At 36.4% G+C, this 20,976-nt stretch overlaps 1 protein-coding gene across 6 annotated transcripts in view; it reads left to right on the top strand.

The window, feature by feature from the left end:
• The window catches only part of ZFX (zinc finger protein X-linked), a 46,388-nt gene that overhangs the window by 12,727 nt on the left and 12,685 nt on the right, over positions 1-20,976 (top strand). For 4 of the 6 annotated variants that reach the window (XM_010970317.3, XM_074359318.1, XM_074359314.1 and 1 more), the window contains exons 2-3: positions 6,444-6,532; positions 9,423-9,992. In XM_010970317.3, the coding sequence (XP_010968619.1) occupies positions 6,472-6,532; positions 9,423-9,992 (631 nt within the window). In that variant the 5' untranslated portion in view covers positions 6,444-6,471. Of the gene's footprint in view, positions 1-6,443; positions 6,533-6,644; positions 6,666-7,764; positions 7,820-9,422; positions 9,993-20,976 lie in introns of those variants that run through there. The other 2 variants (XM_074359316.1, XM_045506865.2) reach the window with 2 other exon arrangements.

Here is a 20,976-nt window from a genome sequence, read left to right on the forward strand (position 1 = left end):
TCCCACCCTGTCATCATCGTAGTCTTTTTTTCTTATTGGTAAGAACCCTTAACATAAGTTTCTTCTTTTAGCAAATTTTGAGTGTACAGTACAGTGTTGTTAGCTATAGGCATTGTGCTGTATAGAGGGGTCTCTAGAACTTTGTATCCTCTGACCATTACTTCCCTAATATCTCCTTTTCAACTCCTGGGAACCAACATTCTACTATCTGCTGCTCTGAGTTTAACTGTTTTAGAGTCCACATACAAGTGAGATCATGCAGGATTTTTTTTCTGTATCTGGCTCATTTCACTTAGCATAATGTCTTCCTCTATCCATGTCACAAATTACAGAATTTTAAGGCTGAATAATATCCCACTGTATGTATATACTGCATTGTCTTTATCCATTATCTATCACTGGACATTTAGGTATTTTGGCAACCCTTAATCTGAACATGAATAGGGGCTTTGGAAAAATAAGATTTTAAGAAGGTTTGTCATTTTAGGACCAAATTTGAATAAATTTTGAAAGTTGGAACTCTTACACTTTAAACAAACAAAACCTTGAAATTATTGATTGGCTCAAATGGTTTTGTGGAAAAAAACTAATCTTTAACAAAAACTTGGCATTGAGTTTTTGAGCAAAGTGTACAAAAGTTCCAGGTAGGACAGGGCAAGGAAGGACAGGGGCTCTGACATTTTCAGCATTTTCTTTTCCTCTTCTTGACACAGAGAGTCTGCAAGGTTGTTTGAAAATAAAATAGTCTATTCTTAGGGAATGGAATTTGGATTAAAGCTATTAGATTAATACTATTAATTATATACATCTCTTTCCTTATTTTTTGAATGTTTGCTTTGTCAGGCCTTGATAAGAGTTGTAACTTTCACTGCTATTTTTTTTAAATTTCTGTCTCAGTTTTTTATTTTTACCTATTTCCATGCTGTTTTATTTGACACGTACAAATTCATGACTTCAAATTCAAGATAGGCTAGAGAACACATGTTTATTTTTCTTTCCTTTCAAAATCACACTGAGGAAGAAGTATAAAAATTCAGAGAAACAAGAAAACCTGAGAAGTATGCCACCTGCAGACCAGAATATGATGAATTTCTGGTTGAATAAAGCAGTTGGGAATCAATTAATGGCAAAACTCTAGAGAGCTTAGTCAACCTGTGGCCCCATTCAGAAAGTGGGAAGGACCACCCCCAAATTGTCTTTCTGCATTATCCCCATTGTCAAAAGCAGGGATGTCCTAGGAGAAGGAGCAAGACATGGGCTTAGCCAGGTTATAGTTATGGAAAGCCAAGCTATTTACTTATCATTATAGATGTCTCTAGTGGTTTTCCTCCTGAGATGATGCCAGAAATTCAGCTCTCTGAATTGTAGATTCATCCATAGGAAATTCTAAAGTGGATACTGTGGGAAGAAAGTGCAGGACAGTGCTTTAGGTAGCTTGTACCTATCTGAAGGATATTGGTCCTCCAGTACCTGCAAGGTGGCGTAATTGTCCACCATAGTGAGGTAAAGCCTGGCTGGTTAAGTGGTTCCTTTCTCTCTCATGGCCTCATTCTAGACAGGACTCTTTTGGTCAGAAGTTAAGTTCATTGCTATGCAAATGAAGATTCTCACTTGGGCTGAGGAAATACAGCCCGGCTATTTGAATGTAACTCTAGCCTAGACCCTCATCCACAAATAAGAATGGACAACCTATAAGAACCATACTTTTGAGGAGAACCAGCAGTCTGAAAGAGAGGCACCAAATTCAACCCAATGAATAATGAAACAGCAAGGACACAGTTTAATACACTGTACAGAATAAACTTTAAACCCTCAGAGATATTTGATAAGATATAGTATCTACCAAAAAGAAAAGATTGCTGTGAAAAAGAAACTTAAGTTTATATTGACATTAAAACATGATCTTTTAAGTAAAACTTCAGTAGATGGAGATAAGATGAAGATGAAGTTAGCTTAGAAAAAAGTCTAGGCATTCTGAGAATGTACTAGAAAGGCAAAGATAGAAAATACGGGAGAAAAAGTTTTAAGCAATATGGAGGCTAGATTTAGGAGTTCTTATATCCTAAAATAGAAATTCTAATAAGAGTGAACACTGGGGGGAAAAAAAAGAATGGACAGAGAAAATGGAAGAAAGTATGGAAACAGAAGAAAATGGGAAAGGCCCTCTGGGTTCTGGATATAAGATGACCAGAGCTTGTTAGAGTGGTAGCAATGAAAGTATAGGAAACATGATGAATTTCGGAGTGACTGGCTTTGAGACATACTTAATTTAAGGGCTGAATTGGTGAAAAGAAGTGAAATAGAATTCCAGATTTGAAAATCAGATATCTGAAGAAATGATGGCTAACATTGAACAATATGCGGAAAAGTCGGGAAAGAAATGTAGTTTAAGAGGGAAGATGTCAACTGGGCTTTAAATGTAAATTTTCACCCGTTCCTATTTCCCTCTGAGAAAAATTCTGTTATAGACAGATCTGCTTTTGTTTGCCTTTCCTATAGCTTGCACAGTTCCATCTACCGTGTATAGTATCATTTGGTTCTCTTAGCTTGGCTTAAGGAGAGGATAGTCAAGTCATAAAATTAAAAGGCATACGATTCTTGTGTGCATATTAGCTGCAAAAAACAAAGTGAATATTTAAGCACTCTGTTAACTTGTCCACGAGGGAGACCATGAAAGTGTCTAGGCATCAAGAGATATAAAACAGAAATAAATTATATTCATTATTCCTAATTTAAGATAGATAAAATGCTGTTGCTGTATCTATTAACTTGATGTGGTATTTTTATTGCTTTATTTTAAAGACTGGAAGAAAGTTATTGTGAATTTCCTGAGTTTTCTCTCAACCTGTTATTTCCCTTAAAACTGCACTTTTTTTTTTTTTCTTTTAATTGTGGATTCTTCCACAGCATTTTCAGAATCATGACTCCTGTATCCGGGCAGGGAATGTTTTACTGAGCTTAAGGTGAGAGTGGGGTCCCAGAAGTATTTTGAGGACATTTGATAATCAGATTAAACGTTAGTATGTGTTTACCCTAGTTGTTAGGATCTTGCTTCTCTGAACCAATCTGCTTATTTGTCTTCAGATTCACCTGGTCTTTGGGCATGGTTCTTACAGCAAAGGTAGGAGCACTTTCAGTTACATTATCAGCGTCCACTCCCCAGTTACTTGATCACAATCCAGAGAACTCTCCCGAGTACGTTCCATTCTTTGAACATTGGTTTTATTCTGATTTTCAGGGAGAATTACTTCTAATTCTCCCCACAGGGGTTATGAAGCCGAAGTATAGTCATCTCTGCTTGGAAGTACAAAACATTTTTCCTGATTTGAGTTTTTATAATGACAAAATAGAAGGGAAAATAACCAGTCAAAACTGTATTTTGAACAGTTACTGCTTACCTGAGTCAAAATGAGGTAAGTGGACACCTTCCATTTGGGCCAGAATATCTCTTAAGAAATGGACATGATGTAAAATGATCGGAATAATAACAAGTAAGTCTGTTACGATAGCTTGGGTTAATATTTTAGAGCACCCCGGATTTGGGGGAACTGCTGAAGCTTTCTGAGCAGGGCGTGCCTTGATCAAAGCAGTGCTTCGGAGGATTCGTCTGCCCACGAATTGCAGGAATGCCTTGGTGTTTGTCACCAGCCCTTATTTGTAGGTTCCTGGTCATTTGTTGTGGGAGTGGCAAAAAGGAGCCAAAGGCCAGTTGAGAGGCTATTTTCGTTCCCTGGGGATCAGGAAATATGAAGCTGAGAGTGCATGGTGACAGTGGGAATAAAAATAAGGGACAGATTTCTGAGAAGTTGTGGAGAAGGAATGGACATGGTCTGACAACCGGACTGAAGATAAGCCGGGAAGAAGGAAAAGGCCATAGTGGTCATGTCAGGAGAAAGCAGGGTTTCCTCCTGATGAAACTGTTGGGCAGACAGCCTGGTGGAAGTGTTGGGTAGTACCCTGAGTATGTGGATTTAGGGAATCATCTTTGTGTAAGTGGGAGTTGAAACCCTGGAATAAAGAGAAAACAGAAAAGAGGGCTGAGTGTGGCGCCACGGGCAAGGCTGGCAAGGCTGGCAAGGCTGCAGTTACGAGAAGGGCTGCGAGTGAACAGCGGATGGGAGGGGGGAAGAGAAATAGGTCATCACTTAAACTGAGGAAGGAGGGAGCTCCAAATCAAGGGGATTGATTATCTGTCCAAAATATAATAGAAAAGCCGAGAAAAGGACTTACTGTGCAGGTTGAGAATTCTTAGAGCTGATGGGTTTGGATTTATGTACGGAAATTGGAGAGAGGAGCCTTAAATGCCTTAATGAATCCCATTTATTGCCTTCTAAATTGGCTTAATTTCATGTCATTACGCTTAGAAAATTAGTTTACGTTTATCATTTTGTAATTACATTTTTAAAGGAGGAGAAAGAATTATGGCCAGAGGTGATTTTGTTAAGGAGAGAGCAGTGACAATTTATTTAGAGCATGTACATGTTCCATTTTTCATAGTTGAAAAAAATTTTTTTGTCTATTAGTCCTTTTAACTTGAAGCACTTTGAATAAGTAACATGCTCTTTCTGGAAAAAGAGTAGACTATGTCTCAGGGTTGACAAGCTGAAAATCCATTTATTATATTAATATTAATTAATTGAGTTTCTCATGGATATTTTGTTAAGGAATATGTATGCGAATTTAGCATCTGAAAATAAGGTCTATAAATGATCATAATTTATAACAAATAAGTACAATTAAAGAAAAAGGATAAAGTGTTAAAGAAATTCAGTGGAAGGGGAGATTATTTTCAGCTTTTCCTTTTTTGTGTGTGAGCAAGGGGGTTTGGGGAAAAGGTGTTCCAGGTAGAAGAAACCCTGAGCCAAATACAGAGTTTGGGTCTTACGGGGACATTGGGCATTTTTGCTTGGTTGAAGTGTGTGTGTGGTGGTGAGGGGGGAGGTGCTCGAGGAAAGGTTAGAGAAGATAAGGATAGAAGGATAATTTTCAGCTGGAACTTAGACGATGGCAGGAGTTTGAACTTTATTTGGAGGCAGCATGGAGCCAATAAACATTTTTTGAACAGAGAAGTGATATCACCTAGCTGATGCTTTAGAAAAATGACTCTTGTTATTTAAAATTTTAGTAAGCAACAGGCAGCACTTATACCATCAGCAAAAAATGATGAAAATGAAAGAAATACGCGTCTAATAGTACCATTTAGGTTGGATTAGAAAGTGAGAAAGTAGAGATAAGGAAACCAATGAGGGAGGAGATGTAAGTAATACAACATGAGTAAGCCCTAATCCTTGATGTCTGCTCTTTTGAAGCAGTGATTAGTGTTTAGTAGTATATTATTTGATTGGTTAAGTTCTTTTTGTTTTTGACTTAAATTGAAAAGAGAGCGTTAAGGTCATTGGGGTGGCTTGCAAAAACTCAAGGCAGACAAGGTTTTGTAGCTGGACCTCAGAAAGGTCTAGAATCAGGAGCTAAAAATCTATTGATAAGCCTCCTCTCCCTGCTCCCTCTACTCTGTTTTTCAGAGCATTCCCTGGATTCTTTTTATTTTTTATTTGTAAACTTTATCTCACTAGTCTAAGCTGAAGTTGGAAAATGGCCTTTCTTGGCTCCTGTGTTCCAGCCACCAAGAGAGAAGAGAGAGACAGAGAGAGCCAGGTTGACCTTTGCTTATGGTTTCAGGTTCTCAGGGATAGGACTTTGATTTTATTGTGCTCAAAGATGAACTTATTTTTACTGTTTTATATCTAGTGCCAATCAACTATGGCCAGGAGAATATAAATACACTGTGGGAGTTAACTTCTAGATTGGAGGGTTGGTTAAGAGGTCATTAAGTTAGGCACAAATCCCAAAGGGTTTTTACTACAGTTATGCACTGTGAATTTTTACCATTGTTTAAGGTATTGGTTGAAAGCAGACTACATTAAATTTAGAGAAGTAATAAGAAAATTGTACAGGGGTTTCCTCCCAATAAGCGTGTAAGTTGAACCTTAGTAAAACCAGTTACCTTTGTGGTAGTGTGGAGTATACAGACTGAGAGGAGTCAAGAATGCTGGGGTGCTGGAAATGTTCTGTATCTTGATCTGGGTAGTGTAGTGATTACACAGATTTTGGCATATGTCAGAATTCACCAAGATGTTTGCAGTGTGTATGTATGATGTATGTATGTAAGCAGTATCTCAAACAAAAAGTCTAGGCCAAGTTGACTTATTTGATTTAGCCACCTTTCTTTGTCATATAGATGCCCATGTATCATTATGTTTTTGGCAATTTAATTTAATTTTAACTTTTCCCTTTTATTTCAAATAGATACATTTTTGTATCTATTTTTAGCTGTTCATTTGACATGTAATTTGAGGGTTTCAGAAATGTAAATATGATGATGATGTTTTTAATACATGATAGAAAAAAAAGTAATACTTGATTTACTTTTTTGCCTGATTTAGGAGCTGTGACTGATGAGAATTAAAGGCCATGGATGAAGATGGACTTGAATTACAACCTCAAGAGCCAAACTCATTTTTTGATGCAACAGGTATAACTACTTGGGTTGTTCCACTTAACAACTGCCAAATTTGGAGTTGGTTATCAAGAGGAAGAATTGCTAGACTCATGTTGATATTCACAGTTAGGTGTCTTATTAGCCTCTCAAGCCTACAAATGTTAAAGTGAGTACATTATTATTCCCTGCCTTAAAAATTTGGCTCCCTCATAACCAACATTTATTCTTGTCAGAAACAGCAACAATATTAAAACCTTAATATTTACTTTAGTTATTCTCATCTTGCCCACTTATAACACTAAGTCCTGTTAGAGTTCTCCCTTTGAGAATGCTCCTTGCTTACCTCTCTTCATTCTACTTTCTTCCATGTAGACCAGCTCTCTCATCTCATTCTTAGTCCGCAGTAACTTTTAAATTATTTTCCTTACTGTGAGTCTTGTTTATCTAGCCCACCAGAGTACTCATCATAAAATAACATATGGATCATGTCATTTCTCTATTTTCCATTACCCAGCAGGTAAAGTATAAACCTAAGGCCCTCTGCATTCTGACTCCATCCTGCTTTCACAACCCTCTCTCACAAAAGAGGCATTTGCTTCAGGAAGATGGAGTCTTACCTCACTCCCCAAATTGGACAAGGAAAATTAAATTCATGAAGTTCTAAACATAGAAAAATGATCACAATTTCAGATTACCCATGGTACCAGTAACATAGTGATTATGCTAGGTTTTATAATGTAAAATGGTTTTATATCACACTAACTAGTTACCCTTAGAAATAGAATGTTAATGAGTTTTCCATTGGACTTGAAATGACCATATTGCAGCATATTAAAGAAATAGCAATTAACTTTATCAAAAAATTAAATATTGGTGATTTTTAACTTTAACTTTTCTTTAATCTCTAAACCCAGTGGGGTATGTGTATTTTTCTTAACAATTTGGGAGTCTTTTGACTCACGTTGAGTAATTTCAGTTTGATAATGATAAATGCGAAGTTAAGATTCTTTCTTCATTAGAACATGAAGTATAATTACTGTGCTTGGAAGAGAGACTAAGCTCTTTGGAGAAAAATGCACACTATTTACTAGCTTAATCTTGCCACAGACAAGCCTGGATCGTGGGCTAAGTGGTAGATTGAAGGCTTTGCATTTTAGCCCTGATTGTTAACACTTATGGTGTTTGTTTATCTTTGAGCAAGTCACTTAATCTGCCAGGGCCTCCATTTACATATGTCCTAATAATAATGAAACCTTTCATTACAGTTTTTCAGAACACTTCCCATATATTCCCATTTGATCATCACAGCAGTCCTGTGAGGTATGCATGGCAGATACTACTGTCCTCATTTTACTGATGAGGAAACCGAAACTCAGAGGTTAAATGACTTGCCCAAGGTCACAAAACTAATAAGTGTCCAAACCCTGCTCTCTGATATAGATGTTGTAACCAGTACGCTTGCCACTAAATGCTTTTGTCTTCATGTCTGCAAAATGGAGATTATAGTGATCTATTGCTTGATGTTAATATTGAGAATATTGAAAACAGTATAAAGCGTTTTGTAAGAGTTCTATAGGAATTAAAGCAAACATACTGTTTATTATTTCTAGGTGTGGTTAAAATGGTTATTAACTGGCTTTAAGATTTCCTACATTTTTAAAGGTTCTTTGGCCCTTGTTGATTATTTGTGTTGCCAAACAAAGTCATGTGTCTTTCTGAGGGCCTGGCCAGTGACATACAGTCATTGAGTTAGGTGGCTGCTTGGACTCAGCCTGGTCTGAGTCACATCCAGAAGCACTAATGGACTGAATAGCTTTGTAGGTAAGACTTCTATAAAACGTTGTTTGCTTTTCTCTGGATTAGGAGCCAAGATACCAGATTTGTTTTCTTTTATCTTACATTATGTTTTTTGGCAAGGATATCTGATTTGGATTCTCATTTGTGGCATTCATTCAGAGTAATACTTACTGAGCACCAAAATCTGTGCAAACTGTGTGATCTTGGTGAAGTCATTTAATCTCACTGGGCTTCAATTGATTCACCCCTCTACCTTCATTCCTTAACTGCAGAGTGGACTAGAGTAGGGTTTCTTACATGCCAAGGAACTGCCTGGGGAACTTGGATCTGGGGGGATGGGAGGAAGCTGGATGGAAGCAGACTACCTTGGTGATGCTGGGGCAGGGCCTGCTCCAACTGACCTCACCTTCCATTGCTGCAGAGCGAGTGCACTTTTCTGCAGCTTACTATCCACAGAGGCTCCTTGACCAGTTGTCTTTCCTCCTTAACTGTGGTCTTCTAGCCTTCTTTCTATTTATGGCCCAATCCTTTTTATATTCTAGATTCAGAATTTCTAAATTTCCATAGTCATAAGTGAAAGATTTTGGTAGGCTATTGTTCTAGAATAAAGGGGGAAAAAGGTGAAAAAATGGAAGGGAAGTAAAAGAAGACATGGGAGAGATGAAAAGAAGAAGAAATATGAGTTGAGAGGTGGAGTAAGAAAGGAAAGAAATGACAAACACATATAATGAAGAAAAATAATATATTTGCCACCTGAAGTTGCCTTACTTGTTAATTTTTATCATCCCTTAAGTACCTGTTCACATTGGCTTAATTTTAGTCAGCCTAGTTTTTTACTTTCATGAATATTTTTCTTCTTTGACTATCTCGATTACTTTGTTTTTCTATTATTTTTCCTTATTTATTAATTGATTTGGGATGAGTATAAAAGTTCTTATATTAAAATTTTCTATTTCTCATATGAGTCAAAAATAGATACCCTCTTTATTTCTTTAATCTATCTTAATGTTTGAGGAAACTGAGGAGCTAGCCTGTTTTCCCGGTAGAAATTAAATAACGTTTACATTAATGGAGGTAGTCATGCATGTCTACCTGAAATTTGTGATTTTAATTTTTTTTCTTTAAGGAGCTGATGCTACACACATGGATGGTGATCAAATTGTTGTGGAAGTACAAGAAACTGTTTTTGTTTCAGATGTTGTGGATTCAGACATAACTGTGCATAACTTTGTTCCTGATGACCCAGACTCAGTTGTAATCCAAGATGTTATCGAGGACGTTGTTATAGAAGATGTTCAGTGCCCAGATATCATGGAAGAAGCAGATGTATCTGAAACGGTCATCATTCCTGAGCAAGTGCTGGACTCAGATGTAACCGAAGAAGTTTCTTTAGCACACTGCACAGTCCCAGATGATGTTTTAGCTCCTGATATTACTTCGGCCTCAATGTCTATGCCAGAACACGTCTTGACGAGTGAATCCATACATGTGTCTGACGTTGGACACGTTGAACATGTGGTTCATGATAGTGTTGTGGAGGCAGAAATCGTCACTGATCCTCTGACAGCCGACGTAGTGTCAGAAGAAGTGTTGGTGGCAGATTGTGCCTCTGAAGCAGTCATAGATGCCAATGGGATCCCCGTGGACCAGCAAGATGATGACAAAAGCAACTGTGAGGACTACCTTATGATTTCCTGTAAGTCTTGGGGTACAGTGATTGTCAGAGGTATTTTTGAAGGCTGTCTTTCCTAACTTACATCAGGGGTGAAATTTTCTTGACTTCTATAAAATTCAAGTGACTCTCATAGACCTTCCTTTATTGTTATTTCAGTTTGGATCCTGTAAGATAACTCAAAATTAAGAAAAGTAAAATGATGCAGAGTAGAGTCATTTTTCTAGACACAATAGAAAGATGAGATTTCTTCGGTCTAGAGAGACAAAGACAGAAGGGAATAGAACTGAACTTTGTGAAATCATGGAGGATGTAATTAGGCTGTTACGAGCCTTTGTTAGAATTAGGAACCCTCTTGAAACTTCAAAGGAGTTCAACTTGGAGAAAAATGTATAACCAAACTGCTTATATTCTTCTATGTGGCTGTACAGTACTACTTATATAATATTTATGTACTTACTCTACTTATATAATATGTAAAATGCTATTTACATAACAGATAGCATGGAAGGACTCTGGTACAGAATTGAAACATTAATGATTCCAAAACATGATTTTAAGTATGATGGACTCAGGTTATTGAAGAAAAGTAAGGTGTTTTGGAGCACACCTCTAACGTCTGGGAGGACAGCTGTGTCTTACAGTATATTTCTTGGTAGCACTTTCAGAGATAAAATCCTTAGTTGGATAGACCACAATTCTGACCCAGTATGGAAATTCTTATGCCTTTAGGAACTAAACTTTAAACAAATAAAAACTCAGACTATTTGCTTATATAAATTCACAAGACTGTTTGCTTCGCTTGAATACCTGTTATAATACAGGAAATTAATGTGACTTATTGGAGTCCACCAGCATTTTAGGAATTACCTTTTAAATGTTCTTAAGATGTTGGAAATCAGAGAATTCTTTGTGTAAAGAGGAAGAAAACACCTTCGTTCAACACGTGTTTATTGTGCCCCTGCTATGTGTCAGACGTTGTAGGTAGTGCAGATATGGATATATACTAAATAAAAAAATACATTAAACCGTTGTCATTGGAGAGCTTACAGTCTACAGTAGGGGAACGTGAACAGATGTGTAAATCTTCTCTTTAAAATTTTCAGTAAGTCATTGAATCTCAGAGTCTACTAAACAGTTTTTAAAAAGTTTTTAGTATCCATCTTGGCAGATTTCCCTCTGAAGGTCTCATTTTAAATGATGACAAAGTAGCAAGTAATAGTGTCATGGTGGTGCACAAATGCTCTTTGTCACCGTATAGATGCCTTTGAGGTCAGGTGACCTCTCCATCTGGTCTTTGCAATCTAGATGTTATGATTGCTTCTAAATTGATTGTATATTTCTTCAGGGGAGGAACTGTCTATTGTGTCTTAGCTACTTACATATCTTTCCCATCAAACCTTGTGGCATATTAGATGTGAAATATTTACTGAATGAACGAATACATGAATGCTGTATCTGAAAGTCTGTGGACATCATACCTCATCCAAGATATTAGTGACACATTTCTTCTCTACCAGTAGCTATTGGCTCTTACTTGGTTCTGGTCAGGCTAGATATGGTGCTACTGCTTGATGGCACTTGAGTTTTCTGGCTCTCAAGAGGTGGAGTGTTTGAATCATCCCCTTGTTACTCAGATTGTTTCTTAGTTCTCCTTTAATCTGAGACAGCTGCCAGACATTCCTAATTTCTTTGCATTGGTCTTCACCCTCCTAGAGTTTCACTTTGCAGCTTCATAGTCAAGACACTATTTTGTGAAACATCAGTTTGTACAGTAGGGAAAGTTGGAGAAGATCTGGTGTTGATGAGTCAGGCACTGCCTTACAACAGCTGCAGGAAATAAAATATTCTTAGGGTGCCTCTGATATTAACATGGTCAGTGAGATGTCACTCTAGATCTTGTTGACATCTCCCATGTCTTTTAATTAGAACAGTTAGGTAGGAGATGAACGGGAGTTAGGCATTCCTTTCTGATCCTAGATTCAATTTAGGTGTTGAAATAAATTTTTTTTCATAACAGCTTTATACACATACCATTGCTGTTCACACACTTGAAGTGTACAATTCATTGGTTTTTAATATATTCATAAACTCATGCAACTGTCATCACAATCAATTTTTGAAAATGTTCATTACCCCCATAGAGAATCTGAATCCCTTTAACTATCACTCCTGTCAGCCCTCTCCCTCCCCTCCAACTCTAAGCAATCTCTAATTTACTTTCTGTGTTTGCCTATTCTGGACATTTCTTACAAATGGAATCCTATAGTATGTGGTCTTTTGTGACTGCCTTTTTTATCTACTATAACGTTTTTAACATTCATCCATGCTGTAGCATGTATCAATACTTCATTCCTTTTTATTGCTGAATAATAATCCATTGTATGGATACCCTTTTTAGTCTGTTCATCAGTTGATGAACTTTTGAGTTGTTTCCACTTTTTAACTGTTTAGGACTATAATATTAACATTTGTATACAAATTTTTGTTGGACATATGTTTTCTTTTCTCCTGGGTATGTATATAGGAGTGGAATTCTTGGGTCATATGGTAATTCTATGTTTAATTTTTTGAGGAATGCCAGACTGACTATTCCAAAGCAGTTGCACCATTTTACATTCCCACCAGCAGTGTAAGAGGATTCCATTTTCTCCATATCCTCTCCACTACTTGTTAATACTTTTTGTGAGTTTGTGATAGCCGTCCTAGTGGATGTGAAGTGGTATCCTATTGTGGTTTTGATACACATTTCCCTGATGGCTAATGATGTTGAGCATCTTTTCATGTGCTTATTGGCCATTTGTATATATTATTAGGAGAAATGTCTGTTCGGGTCCTTTGACCATTTTTAAGTTGAGTTATTTGTCTTTTTACTAAATTGAAAGAGTTCTTTATATATTCCAGATGCAAGTCCCTTATATATGATTTGCAAATATTTTCTCCCATTCTGTTGGTTGTTTTTTTTTTTTTCCCATTCTGTTGGTTGTTTTCCCTTTTTAGATAGTGTCCTTTGATTCACAAAAGTTTTAAATTTTGATGAAGTCTAATTTTATGTATACAGGTGTACCTTGGAGATATTGCAGGTATGGTTCCAGACCATCACAGTAAAGCGAGTCACATGGATTTTTTGGTTTCCCAGTGTATATAAAAGTTATGTTTACACTATATTGTAGTCTGTTAAAAGCTAATGTATAATAACTTTATGTTCCCCCAAATGTATATATCTTTATTTTTAAAAATCTATTCTAAAAAATACTAACCATTATCTGAACCTTCAGTGAGTTGTAACAGCAAAGATTAGTCATCACAATTCATTATAACAAATATAATAATAATGAAAAAATTTTGAGTATTGTAAGAATTACCAGAACATCACACAGAGACATGAAGCAAGCAAATGCTGTTGGAAAAATGGTACCGATAGACTTGCTTGATCCAGGGTTGCCACAGACCTTCAATTTGTAGAAAGCACAATGTCTGAAGTGCAATAAAATGAGGCAAGCGTGTAAACTTTTTTTGTTGCTTATGCTTTTGGTGTCATATATAATAGATTGTTGCCTAATCCAAGATTATAAGGATTTACACCTGTGCTTTCCTCTAAGAATTGCCTTTACGTTTAGGCCTTTGATCTATTTTGAGTTTATTTTTGTGTCTAGTGTGTGGTAAGGAGCTAACTTCATTCTTTGGCATGTGGAATTCAGTTGTCCTAGCACCTTTTGTTGAAAAGACTCTTCTTTCCCCATTGAGTGTTCTTGGCACCCTTGCTGAAAATAATTGACTTTAAATGTGAGGGGTTTATTTCTGTACTCTAAATTCTATTCCATTGATCTGTATGTCCATCCTTATACTATTTTCATGCTGTCAGGAGTGGGCAGTGAATTTGTAAAATTTACTACCCTAAATATTAAAGTCTAAATTTTAAAGTCCAGGCAAAAATACATAATTCAACTTTTAAAGGTTTAGCAAAATTAATAAGTGATGACAACATAATGCATTCTTATGGAAAACAAGGGTACTTGAGTATGTGTACCTGCCTTTTATAGTAACATTAAGGGAAACAACTAATAGGCCTGTGGAGCATGGGGTCCCTCCTGCCAAAACCCGAACACTTGGCCAGAGTCTCTCTTCTAATGTAAACTGATATGATTCTTCATTTCTAATACACATTTTAATAAAATATGTGCTTTCAGTTATTTTAAGCAGCTTTAAAAGAGACAAATTAAAAAAATTAAAGCAAATAATTTGAGCTTAGAACCTTTTAAACTAGTTGGGGTTAAGTGAAAGTATGTCACCATTTTTAACATGTTTATTATACAACTGGAAATTTTGCTTTGTGGAGACCGTTAATAAAACTCTTCGGTGACAGTGAGTGGGGAGTAATAACACAGCTGTGTTCTCTCCATTTGGTTGTTTTTATATTCTAAGGCCAAAGACTTTTTCACTATGATAAGATTGTATTCAAAATATTATTTTACAGTATGCAACTGCTTTTTATAAAAGCCAGATGTTAATACATCGTTACATTGGTTAGTTTTTAACTAATGCTTATTAAACTCCTTTGGTCTGGTGGCATATATAGATATAGATATAGATATAGATACAGTTTAAGTCCATTTGAATTAATATTTCGAGAAAGAGTTCAGGTGCTAATGTGTGCAAATTGCTTTCAGACTCATCAGACCCATGAAACCCATCTCTAATGACCCTTGAGTCACTTGGCATTTCCATCAGGAGATATAAATAAGTTTGTTTGGTGAGGTTTGTTGTTAATAAAGTTTCCTTTTGGGGGGAAAAATGTTTAGGGTTGTATTTTTTTGTGGTTTGATTTTTTAAAATTGTCAGTGTGGACAATTTAAACGTTTTTTTTAAACTTAGGCTTTTTTATCCCAAGAAAGATTATTTAGTTGGAGATTTGTAGCAAGTTGATAACAGTAAAAATAGGTAATAGTAAACCTTAATAAATAATATGTGTGTCTGAACTTAATATATTATGTTCCTTACCGCTACCTTGTAATGTTGGTGTTATCATTGTTTTACAGATTGGGTAACTGAGGCTCAGTTTATGTAACTTGGCCAAAGTTACACATCCAGCTAGCATTAGGGTAAATGTTTGGAATCAAGTGTGTTTCATTCCAAAGTGTTTACTTTCTACTCTCATATTGCCTTTCTTTGTGTTATGTGTGTATTCGTATATAAAGTTAATACTATAGAGCAGTAGAGTTTGGGATAAATAGTGCTTATTGTGGATGGAGGAGGCAAATAGAATTCTGGTGTTTTACTAAAATTTACAATATTACTGAATACTCAATTTCAACATTAGGAAATAATTTAGAGGAGGCTTAAACATTTTCTTAGTTTACCAATGATAGCACAGTCCGCCCAGACAGCCTCCAAACCCTGTTCCATTGTTTTTCTACGTTAAAAATGTTATTTAAAAAAAAAAATTATGCTTACATGAGAAAAAGGAATTGTATATAAACTATTTTTTTTTCTTGCCCATGTTTACTTTTCTTGTGTCTTCATTCACTTAAAACCATTTATTGATAAACCACAATAAACTAGGAATCTTGCTAGCTATTAGAGATAAACAGTAAAGTCTCTGGTTTTTTAGAGTTCGCAGTCCTGGAGAGAAGACAAACAGAAACTGGTAATTATGGTCAAGTTTGAAAAGATATAGAACTGGATGTGCAAAGGATTTGGAAGCACTAAAGGGGAAAATGTTGGCAAATTTTGGGTACACTTGAGTGAGCTAAATGCTACAAAAGTTTTATAAGCCAGAGTTCTGTGGAAACGTGGTTGAAGACATAACTGAACTTTTTTAGACATAATTATATTTATTCCATCTCTGTGCATTTCCTTCCTTCCAGTATTGTTTTGAAGCAAATTCTACATATCATTTCACTCATAGGTATTTCATTATATATTTCTCAAAGACAAGGATTTAAAAGAAACAGTAATACCATTATCACATCTTTAAAAAATAATTTCGAGTGAACTTAATTTGAGGGATGAATAAAATGCTCACTGGGTGGCCGAGGAGGGCAGAATGGTAGAGGGGAGAGCGTATTAAAGGTGGGGAGGTGTGAAAGATCTTTGAGTGCTCAGAGACTTTGTCTTTGAGTTGCAAATAATGTCTTCCATGAGGCAAATGGAGGCAAGGGCACAAATCCTAAAGGCTCTTAAATATACTAAGAAGCCTGCTTTGCTTTTTTGATGTGGGGAGTTACAGGGTTGTAAACAGATTAATACTAACATGTTTAGATTCACAATTTGGAAAGGTAACTTTAATCGCAATGTTGAGAGCAGACAAGAAAAGAGTAAAATCAGAAACAAAAGATACACTTTGGCAGGAGGTAGTAGTAGTCCAGGTAAGAAACAGATGATAGTTTGAAATAAGGTTCTCTCAGTAGAGTTTGGCAGAAACTGCTTCGTGACGTGCTTAGGAAGTAGAATTTGGATTAAATTTAGAGTTGAGGGAGAGGGTATGGTTGAAGCTCCCTGTCTGGCTTCTGGCTTGTGCAACTGGGCAGATGGCATGACCGTTACTGGAGGCAGAGCACATTTAGGCAAGCTGAAGGCCTGTGTGCAGGGTTGCTGCCTGCAGCTGTCCGCTGTACAGCAGCTGTGTAAAGGGCACCCTGCGGATGAGTGTGGTGGCCCTGGCCTTTTAGTTCAGGGGTTTTGAGCTGTTGGTCTGATGTTATTAGTTAGCTCCTAATTAAGCACAACTTTGGTCATAGTGCAGACATCCAATAAAAAGTTGTTTGGTGAATGAATGAATAAATAAATTCAAACCATCAAATGTTTATTGCATAAACTGAGGATCAGTACAATCTAATGACTTATTTATTGATTCTAGGGGCTATTAGCACAGGAGACATGGTAAAATGTTTGTTTATTCCTTTATTCTATAGGCTGATTGTTATATGTGTATGTATCTTACCATTATTTTCATATATGTGCTCTATCAGTTTTCTTTCTTAAACCATTTGATAAATCACAATAGAAGTTTAGATTAAAAAAAAACACATGTCCACAAGGGAATATTTCTGAAATGTGAGAAAAGTCTTATTTATTGAACTAAGAGTATTTTAGAGAAGATGTCTAGTTCTGATAAAATTCAGAAAAATTTCTGTCGACTCATCTAAAATTATTGTCTTTACTGTAGGTGTTCTGAAATTTATATAGAAATCACTAAAATGAATGAATTAAGAGTTTTCAGTTTAATATTCAGGCTGGATGTCAGATTTATACTAAGAAAAAAGTGCTCAGATAAGATAAAGATGTTGCAGTTCTCCCCTCTCCCCACCACAAACACGATTGGGATAAAAGGTCTACATTTTGAAAGTCTTATAAGTAGTTGGAGCTTCAGGTTGGCCTTGTGACTCATATTGACTGTTTATCTGCTTGAGACGGAGACAAAATTGTCTGACAGCTTGCCCTTTGAACAGGTCTCTGATTACTTGGTGCGATAATGGGAGTTGGGCCAGGGGTAGGAGGGAGAGAGAGAACATGCCTCTCCTCAGAATCTTAGAGAAACAACTCGGTATATGGAAATAGCGCCTGTGGCTTAGAGTCAGCCAGCCTTCCATTTGGATGCCAGCCCTGCTGCCCACTAGCTGTATGAATTTGAGCAAATTACTGACTTCACTTCGGCATTAGTTTCCTTATTTGTGAAAAGGCAGTAATACTACCTGACCTACAGCATAGTTGTGAGAATTAGAGATGCCCCAGGCATCCAGCACAGAGCGTGCCTGTCAGTAACTGCTAGCCATTGTTGTCATCCATGCTGAGTCTCTGTGTCGGTGGCATCCACTGGGCTAGCAAGACTAACACTGTACTGGCTTTGCTTAAGACCTTCCTGTTCCATCAGGAAGGGACAGCCTTGGGTAAAGGCAGGCAGAGGGTGGAGTTCTGATAGTCATTCCTTTTCCCCCCTGAAATTGTTAAGAAATCAATTCTTGGTTAACTAGGTTCAGTTAACTATGTTTTAAACCAGTTCAGGGCAATTTTGCAAATATTTTTCATTAATTATTATCTGTGACGCCCTGTTGGAGATCACTATAACTTAGGATAGGCACTTGAATGGCTCTGATCCTTTAATTCCCTGTCTATAGAACGAGGCTAATTTTATTAAGCCTTTTAACCTCTCTAGGAAAGTTTTAAGAATTAAAGATCAGATTTTACCAATTCTTTGAAATCTTTTATAGGCTATATAATAAAAATAAGGTTTAGCCCCAGAAAGAGGGTTCCTGAGGAGGAAGGTAAGAGAGGGAGGTCTGAAAGTGCACTTTTAATTTATCTACTAGAATATCTGCCCCAGCAGAATGCTTCTTGCAAGTTACTCAGTCTTTTAGGTGCCCCAGTTTCACATCTGTAAAATGAACTTAAAACACCTAAGTTGTGGAGTGGTTGTCATTGATTTCATGATAAAATATTGGGAAACCACCTACCATAGTGTCTGGAACATAATAAATGGTCTTGAGCTTAGGTATCCTTTTAGGGGGCACTACTCATCCATGGTATCTTCACTATTAAATACCAGTCACCCACACAGGAACCGTTAGGATGTTGAATAACACTGAGTTTTTATTCTGTAGTTTTTCTTTTGACTGGATTTTGGGTTTAGAGGTTAAAAAAGTTGAAGTGATTAAGTAGTAAGATGACTGTTGAACTTATCAGAGTAAGTTAACGTAGGCACCTGGTTCAGAGATCAAATTCTCTCTTTAGCAGCAATACTGAGGTACTGTTTTGTGAAAAGGCCTAGTGTCCCTCCTTGACATCAGTCTTATTTACAACCTGGGAATCTTGTTAAACATTTTAAAAAGATGTGTATTCAGATTGTCCCTTGAAGTAACTTATTTAGCCCATAAAATCATCTTTATTTTTCTTTCAGATTAACTTGTTTCAAGGTCTGTGAGGTAGCTTCCAGTTCTGGAAGGCTGGGATTTAGTGACTGAATCCATGTCTTCCTTGTGCGTGCTGGTCATAGGTTTATAGACTTCAGGCTTAATTAGACTTTGAGACTGATTCTGTCCTCATAGAATGGGTTTTCCTTAATTGTTTGTACCTTTGAATAAATAGAGTCTCAAATTTGACTCATTTCTCTATCCAGTTAAGTTTTTCTCTGAGTTATTCTTTTCCCAGTGACTCTCCTCTTGAAGCTTTTATCTTTTTGATCCATTCTGGATTAGTTCCTTTTTAGGCTTACTGTCATACAGATATTTTTCCAAAAATTTCCTTCTCTCATTTCCTGAGGCCGGTCCATTGTTTTCTGGAGCCCATGTCACCTTCTTCTTTGATTTACTCTGTTACTTTACTGGCCCACATATTGAAAACTTTCTAAGCAGTGTGGATTTGTATATACTAGGAATATTTTTATTCTGCCCTTAAACTTGATTGATAAGTTGGTTAGGTACAGAAGTCTAGGGTGAAATGAATTTTCCCTGAGAATTTGTTATGGCGTGTTTCATTGTCATCAAGCGTTTGTTATAGTTTAGAAGCCTGTTGATATTTTGATTCTCAGTTCTTTGCAGATGTTTCTTTTTCTTCTGAAAGCTTTAAAGATCTCTTTATCTCTATTGGTCTGAAATATCATAGGGTTGTGTGTAGTGAGGTGTGGGTCTTTTTTCATGTGTTTTGTTTTCATGGATGTAGTCATTAGCCACATGTGGCTAGTTAAATTTAAGTTTAAATGAGTTAAAGTTAAGTAAAATCAAGTATATAGTTTCTAAATTGCACCAACCACGTTTCAAGTGCTGAGCAGTCACATGTGGCTAGTGCAGATATATGGGACGGTGCCATCATCACAGAAAGGTCTCTTGGTAGAACATTGCTAACAATATGATCTCTTAAAACTCACAGAAGAGTTACAGAGGTTCAGAAAATATATTATAGGACAACAGAGGCAGATAGAAAGTAGGCTGACAGAATTCAAAGAGAAGTTGTAGAGAAAAGTGGAAACGTGATCAAGATAAAAGCCACTATAGAAGCAGCTATAAGGATAAATATGCTTCAGTATATAACCAGGTGCAGAGGGAATTGGCTTTAGGAAATCACAAAAATGTATAAATGAAATGGATAAAAATAAAAGTTACAAAAATGATCATGGAGAAGATGGATAGACATGGGAGACAGATAAAGGAGACAAATGCACAAAAGTGAAATTCCAGAAAAAGTGAATAAAACCAGTGAGCTAGAAAATAGAATGGGAGGAGTTTTTCTGAAATAAAAATTAGAATCTTCAATTGAATCTTTCTTATTTCAAGAAATTGACAGAGTGATAAAAACAACTAAGTCATAATCACAGTGATGTTTAGTGAACTTTAAGGATAAAGAATTATAGGGACATCCACACAGAAATAGTGGTAGAAGACTGTGGAACAATGCCTACAAAGTTCTGAGAAAATGTAACCTACGAATATTATACCAAGCCAATTTGTCATTCAAGTAAAGGCCATGGCCTGACATTTTCAGGTATTTGGGAACTTAGGGGCTATAACACCCATTAGCCCTTCTTGACAGTCCTATTTGGTAATGAATCTAGCAAACTGAAAGGTCAATCAGTAGAAAGAACTCTAGAATGGAGAGACTCTGATAAAAGCATTGGTAATGAGTACTGAATTCACTTAATATAAAACTAACAAAATATTTGGGAAGGGGAGGTGTGTAAATGTCTTAATTTTTACATCTTTCATAGTAAGGTGATAGTAGATACTGGCTTTAAAATTGATTCATGTATTATAAGCAAAATATGACTCTTAATGTTCTTACATTTTTTCTTTAGTGGGTTATGAACTGATGCCATAACGACTAATATTTACTTGAAGATCGGTATTTGTATATTTAACAAATGAATGTCTTGTGCTTATTATATGTCAGGCAGTATTGTAGGTACCTGGGATTCATCAGTCAACAAAACAGAGGACAGTGCCTTTCCCTTTTGGAGACTGTATTCTAGCAGAGTTACACAGACATAAATAAATAATACATGTTTGGGGAGGTAAAA

This window comes from Camelus bactrianus, chromosome X (genome assembly GCF_048773025.1).
Source record: "Camelus bactrianus isolate YW-2024 breed Bactrian camel chromosome X, ASM4877302v1, whole genome shotgun sequence".
Taxonomy (NCBI): domain Eukaryota; kingdom Metazoa; phylum Chordata; class Mammalia; order Artiodactyla; family Camelidae; genus Camelus; species Camelus bactrianus.